The 7,401-nt window shown below is 40.9% G+C and overlaps 1 protein-coding gene across 1 annotated transcript in view; it reads right to left on the reverse strand.

The window, feature by feature from the left end:
• The window catches only part of alkbh8 (alkB homolog 8, tRNA methyltransferase), a 16,594-nt gene extending 11,286 nt beyond the window's left edge, over positions 1–5,308 (reverse strand). The window contains exons 1-6 of the mRNA XM_037678472.1: positions 5,172–5,308; positions 4,551–4,684; positions 3,220–3,320; positions 2,985–3,116; positions 2,631–2,726; positions 1,909–2,013 (exon numbers count right to left, since the gene is read on the reverse strand). Of these exons, the coding sequence (XP_037534400.1) occupies positions 1,909–2,013; positions 2,631–2,726; positions 2,985–3,116; positions 3,220–3,320; positions 4,551–4,684; positions 5,172–5,297 (694 nt within the window). The 5' untranslated portion in view covers positions 5,298–5,308. The remainder of the gene's footprint in view (positions 1–1,908; positions 2,014–2,630; positions 2,727–2,984; positions 3,117–3,219; positions 3,321–4,550; positions 4,685–5,171) is intronic.
• Between the last annotated feature and the right edge of the window lie 2,093 nt (positions 5,309–7,401).

Raw genomic sequence — 7,401 nt, forward strand, 5'->3', positions numbered from 1 at the left:
GTTAAAAACCTTGAGTAGAGCAGTTTCAGTGCTGTGGAGAGGTTTAAAGCCAGACTGGAATAGCTCTAAGATGGCATTATCCTCTAGAAAGCATTTCAGCTGGGACTCCACTATTTTTTCCAGCAGTTTAGCGACAAATGGGAGTCTGGAGACAGGCCGGAAGTTGGACATGACTGAGGGGTCAAGGCTAGGTTTTTTCAGGAGAGGTTGGACAGCAGCATGTTTAAAAGTTATTGGCACCACACCTGAGGCTAAGCTGCTGTTCACAATGCCAAGAACAGGAGGGCCCAGAGCAGGAAGAAGCTCCTTAAGGAGTCGAGGGGGGACAACGTCAAAAGGGGAGCCAGATGGCTTCATGCCACACATGACCTGCTCCAGGGAAGACAGAGAGACGAATGGTGATTTTAAACAAATCAACTTGGATCCTTCTCTTAAACATAGATATTGATCTGGTATTTTTAACATCACTCTCCAGATTATTCCATAATCTAATTCCTTGGATTGAAGTAGACCTTCCCTTCAAACTAGTTCTAAATGTAGGTTTCACAAATATCTCTATCCCCTTAAGATTATAACAACTCTCTTTTTGAACTAAATTTAATCGGTCATTTAAAGGTAATGTGTTATTATTATTAAAGTGATGTATAATGTGTGTGTGTGTGTGTGTGTGTGTGCAGGTAATGTCTGACGCTCTTTGAACTGTCTTCTTGTTCACTGTAAATCCAGTCATTGTGTAGTTAGTGCTCTGAAGCTTCTCATGTGACGCAGTAACTGTGGTGAACAGAAGAAGAACGCCACGTCTGTGGAAACGGACCATAATGCATTGCAGCCTGAGCCAACAATGCAAGCTAATCCAGGCTAATGCTAACATCCACAACTCATAATTGTGATTTTCAGACTTGTTGAACATGAAGAAAAACGTTTAGACGTCTCTAACATGAAGTGTCTCGTCTCCTCCTCCGTCTGAGCTGCGGAGCTCCAGAAACACGTTGAAGTTACTTAATAGTTTTAATACGTTTAAGGTTCTGACTTCGTTATAGCTGCGATCCATCCATCCATCCTTCATCCATCCATCCTTCATCCATCCATTCATCATCCATTCATCCTTCATCCATCCATTTGTCATCCATCCATCATCCATGCATCATCCATCCATCCATCATCCATGCATCATCCACCCATCCATCATTCATCCATCCATCCATCCATCCATCCATCCATCCATGCATCATTCATCCATCCCGCTTCTTCCTTTTTGGGTCACGAAAATCAATCACTGTGTGAGATGTGGGGGACACCCTGGACAGGTCTTCAGTCCATCACAGGGACACATGGAGACAAACAACCATTCACTCTCTCACCTAGGGATAATTTAGAGTTACCAATCAGACTAACATGCATGTTTTTGGTCTGTGGGAGGAAACTGGAGTACCTGGAGAAAACCCACGCATGCACGGAGAGAACATGCAAACTCCACCCAGAAAGGCCCCTGGCCGGGATTTGAACCAGGCGACCTTCTCGCTGAGAGGCAGCAGCTAAACCAACTGCACCACCGTGCTGCCTGTTATGAAGACAGATCATTTTAAATACATTTTGTTGTATCGTATTTGTTGTCCATCACTTCAGATTCAGGTGTTTATTCCAGCGCTGGTGCCCCACCTGACCGTGAATACTCAGAACATAATGATGAATTACGCTGCCTTCAAGTTGAGTTGGAAATTCAGGAACACCACAGTTCCATTTATTCCTTATCTACTTCCCTACAGTGACCGTGATGAAGTGAGTGAATGAGTGAACATTTCCAACACAGTCCAAGTTTGATGCTCCCCACAATATAAAGTCCTTTTATTTATTCACTATGTATTAAATGTTGACGTCCATGTGGAATAAAGTCTGACAGAAACTCACCTTGACCCGACTCATACTGGTTCACAGTCAGCTGATCTGGCATGACGTTGATGTGTCCATTCTTTAAACATCGCTCCAAAACAGGCAAACATTCATCAGGAAGACCTGAACACAAACACGCGTCACTATTAGGGTGTTACCTTTACCAGTGTATATATAAAAGACCCAGTGAAACCCAACAAAGTTCAGTCAGGTCATCTGGACGGTTTCTTTTTTGTTGTTGTTGTCGAGATGTTTCGTCCTGCATCCAAAGGACTTCATCAGTCCAAGGGGCCACAACAAACTTAACCCCACAAGCAGCACAGTCACATAGTGGATCAACCAGTTTGCTGGTGACAAGATGGTTTCGGGGGCCTGCCCTCTCCCCCGTCGACTCCTCTGAGGCAGCCATAGCCAAAGTGGTTCAAAACATCAAAGTTCATGTTCGATAATCCAGGTAAAAAAAAAAACAACAAAGTTCAGTCAGGTCATCTGGACGATATCTTTTTTGTTGCCGAGTCGTTTCATCGTTCATCCAAAGGACTTCCTTCAGTCCAAGGAATCAGACTGAACTTTGTTGGATTTTCTACCTGGATTACTGAGCATGAACTTCAAAGATCCAGTGAAAGATGCAACAAACAAACAACACAGAACCCCAGGAATCTCTGATCTGCATCATCTAATATAATCTTATCTTAGATATGATATTCAGACCTAAGAGTCCTGAGATTAAAGGAGTTCACCTGCAGGTAACGGCTTGTTCTTGTCCACGTTGTTGTTGTCGTAGCGAAATTCAAAACCGTAATGTTTGACTCTTCTGTGCTTCAACGCTTTTTGAGCTGCAAAAATGACACAATCAAGTAGCAAAGAAACATTCACTCACCATTTTAACTGAAACTAACGAAAATGTTCTTATTCAGAATAAACTAAATACGTTGATATGTTTGAAGATTTTCTAATGGAAAAGCACAAAATTATTTTAATAAGTGTAAACGTTGGATTTGGGAAAACTCAGTTTTAAAGAGGATTTGATCTAAATAAACAACAAAAGATCACCAGCATTACAACTAACACAAAGAACCTAATAAGACCTTCACCTGCCAGATCTCCCTCAGTGGACGACCAGTCGACGGCAGCCAGCAGCTGAGCCTCTTCCTCTGGAGACACAAAATCCTCCACCAACGCTAATCCTTCTGGCAATGACACCAACGCTTCTTCCTGATGCTTTACTGTACACAAATACATGTCACACATAAAATAAAGGCAAGTCACAATGACTGTAGAGCATTTACAAAATATTTTGTGATGAGTGTTAAATTCTAAGCAATGTACTTGAGTCGACATAACTGAGGTAGAGCGTGACGCTGCTCTCTCCACACTGCAACTTTTGCCCATTCAGCAGGGTGTGAGCTTTCCGAGCATCGTCTTCAGCTCTGGAAAGAGAATGATACAAGCTGTATGTATGAAAATAATGTTTATGTCCAACAATGTCTCCTGCAGTTCTAACGGGACAGCCGTGAACTACAAGTAATCCAACGAGCACTTTAGATCTGCATTTTGTAGTAGCATTTGTACTTGTATAATGATTCTATTGGTTCAAATACTTTTACTCTTTTTCCAGAAATGGGAAATGGCTGCCGCTCTGCTGCAGCTGACCCTCTATTTATAGACCCCGTGTGAACAAGTCGAAGAAATGCAAGCACATCTCACGACAGTGAGCAAACAGAGTCAGGCAAAAACATCCCAAATCTCACCCCAAGAAAAAATCCTCTCAGAGGATCCTCTCGTGACTCTGGTGCTGTCAACATTTTCAAATGTTTTATAAAGGAATAGAGACAGACATGTGTATGTGGTAAATGGGCTGTACTTATATAGCCTTATCTAATCAAGATACTCAAAGAACTTTACAACACTGTGTCCTCACTTCATACTACTACATCTCTACAAAGATAATAGAACAGATCGTTCTACAGACTCATCAGTGTGTGTTTAGATCACATTCACACACCAATGGGACACATATCAGAGGGATTCAGTGTCTTCCCAGGGACAATTCAACATGTGACTGCTGCTGGAATCGAACCCCCAACTCTCCCATTGGAGGACCACTGCTCTGACCACTCAGCTACAGCTGCCCAATCCATCCGTCCATTATTTTTACTTGTTTCTTCCTGTTCAGGTCATGGGGGTCACTGGTGCCCATATCCAGCAGTCACTGTGCAAGAGATGGGGGACACCCTGGACAGGTCTCCAGTCCATCACAGGGACACATAGAGACAAACGAGACAAACAACCATTCACTCTCTCACTCACACCTAGAGACAATTTAGAGTCACCAATCAGTCTAACATGCATGTTTTTGGTCTGTGGGAGGAAACCGGAGTACCCGGAGAAAACCCACACATGCACACAGAGAACGTGCAAACCACCCAGAAAGGCCCCAGCTGGGATTTAGTCTGATGACCTTCTTGCTGAAAGACAACAGCTCTACCAACTGAGCCACCGTGCCACTCTGTCTATACTGTACATATGCATAAAGCCTCTTGACAATATGAACTTAATGGCTTTTGTGCCTAGTTTTGTGGTCGTCCAACTTCTGGTGTTAAGTAACTGCTGGCTCAGAAATCATTCCTGCTTCTCTAAAGTAATACGTTTAGTTCTACCTGTATGTGACAAAAGCGTACGGCTTGTGGGGCGGCATAACCAAGCTCTCCAGCTCTCCAGTCGCTTTCAGGGCTGTAGAGAGATCCTCACGACTGACACCATTTCCCAGCCCACCATTTGTCACCACCAGACTCTGCAGATGAGACACAAAGAGCTTTGAGAAACAAAAAAATCAATCAATAGACCCTGACATAAACGTTTTATTGGATATTTAGATTACACACACCGTAAACTTGGCAGATTAATGCACACTTCTATGTTTTTCACAATTGTATTTTCATTTTTTACACAATTTAAACCCAATATAATTCACATTTTCATACTTGTATGGGTTAATCACGTCTACTAATAGTTGAATACTAATTTTAGATGTAACTACATCATTCAATCAAAGATTTAAAAATTTGTCCTACACTCTTACACATTTAAAACAAGGTCTTGTGAATATTCACATTTTTAAAACTAATTTTTATTTTATTAAAAAAAATATATACAACCTATTTTTTGTGTACGTACACTGTTATCATTTCAGTATTTCAGTAATGAATTTCTGGGACTCGGTGTTTTTCGTTAACTTCCGGTTGTATTTACATGAAGTTTGAACGGTGTTTCCGGTTTACCTTGGTAGGCTGCGGTGCTATGCTGAAGCCTTCATGCTTTAATAAGGTGTGACTGGCTTTGAGCTGTTTCCTTAACACTTTCTTCTCCTCTTTACTCTTTTTGACGATATTCACGTTTCTTTCCATGTTGTTAGTTCGTCTCCCTAAACTGTCCGGCTGCAACACATGCCGAAAATATTTGGTTCCGAAGCGACGAAAACTTCAACCAAGTCATTTTTTAACTTTCTCCAGATAAATAAAATTAGTTTAAAGCGCATAAACCTACTTTCAAGTAAAAATGAAGATAACACAACTCATTATAAAGTTTTCTGTAAAAACTGCATACAATAACGTTACATTACAAAATAAAAGACGTGTAATGTATTTTTTTTTACTGTGTGTTTATTTCTTCTGTACAGCCCTTCGGTTGGCCTTGTTGCTGTCTTAAGTGCTCTATAAATAAAGTGGTATGGTATGGGTATCGTATCAGTGTTTTTCCACGTTAAAACTAGAAAAGACCAGCTCTTAATGACGAGGGAAACAAAAAGGCGTACATGCCCCTTTTAATAAAATGTATATGCTCAAGAACCATGCAGACTCTCATGAGTCCTTTATATATTTGTGGAAATATCACACATAGGCCTATTCCCTTTTCAAATAATAAAAATGTATCCCCAAAAAATGTCTTGAGTGAACAAAAAAACTGAGACAGTTTGTTGATTACTGGATTTCTTTTATTAATGATGGAGTTAACTTCAATTTTTGTTAAAACTTTATGATGAGCCTTTAATAATTAATTGTCATTCTTAGAACAATTTATCATATTTTTTCAGAAGTGTTTCATTTTGTTCCCTCAGTAATCATGTGTTCAAAATTGTACATTCTGTTATGAACGTGTTGAGGAAAATTAATTTCTAGGGAATTACAATGAAAGCTTGCACTTTTGTGGTTATTTATATTAGGTAAGAAGTTTAATTCCCATGCCATTTTAGGGCAAAGCTACAAAGAGCCATCGCAAAACTAACGAGCCGCATGTGGTTTAATTGAACTGGCCAATCAGGACAAGGGCCTGCAGAGACTCGGGTAGGTCCTGCTTTGGACACCCAAAAAAAAGAAAAAGAAAAGCTAAATAAGACATTTTTAAAAATGGAAGAATAAGACTTGAGGAGCTTCAAAATTAAGTCAAGTAGACAAAATTATAACAGTGATCCCAAATCAAAGTAAAGTACCATGTGACAAATGAGGCGCCAAACAATAAAAAAAAAAGGAAATCCTCACCAGAAAGCAGATTAGCAGCAAATGCTATAAAGCATCAAAATTGTGCATGAAAAACAAAGTGGACCATAACTCAAAATAGTGGGATGCAAAAACAAAATGACAAAAGGGGCAGAAAACAAATTCAAAACATAAACACCTAGCACCTCATGAAGGAATGCATATCGTCCAGAGTTTTACACTAAGATGAGAAACAGTGGTGTTGCAAATGATTTGGTCAATCCGTGAAAATAACACTCTGTGTGATATGCGATATGACTTACATGCTGGGAATGACTCTCAGCTACTACCGCAGCTTTTTAGCTCAGTATCTGTTAATCTAATTCGAAACCAGCCACTAGGGAGCACAAGCCAGTGTATCTCTTGTGCCAGTCCCAAGCCCGGGTAACTGGTGAGGGTTGTGTCAGGAAGGGCATGTGACGTAAACACTTTCGCCAAAACTATAATGCGAGTTCGTAATGGTGGAAGCTGAAGAAGGAAGAATGTTGTGAGAAATTCAGAGAGGAGCTGTTAAAGGCTCTGGGTCATAAGAAAGAGCTTCCAGATGACTGGACTACTACAGCAACAGTAATTAGAGAAATAGGTAGGAAGGTACTTGGTGTGTCATCTGGACAGAGAATGGATGATAAGGAAACCTGGTGGTGGAATGGTGAAGTGCAGGACGCTGTTCAAAGAAAGAGATTAGCCAAGAAGAAATATGACAGTGGGAGGACTAAAGAGAGGAGACAGGAATTATGGAGATGCACTGTAGAGCAAAGGGGGAGGTAGTTAAGGCAAAGCAGAGGGTGTATGATGAGTTGTATGGGAGACTGGACACTAAAGAGGGCGAGAAGGACTTGTACTGATTGGGAAGACAGAGGGATCAGGCTGGAAAGGATGTGCAGCAGGTTAGGCGTGTTAATGATGGGAATGGTAATGTTCTAACAAGTGAGGAGAGTGTGATGAGAAGATGGAAGGAGTACTTTGAGGAGCTAAT

Source organism: Nematolebias whitei, chromosome 6 (genome assembly GCF_014905685.2).
Source record: "Nematolebias whitei isolate Nwh7 chromosome 6, NemWhi1, whole genome shotgun sequence".
In the NCBI taxonomy this organism is placed as follows: Eukaryota; Metazoa; Chordata; class Actinopteri; order Cyprinodontiformes; family Rivulidae; genus Nematolebias; species Nematolebias whitei.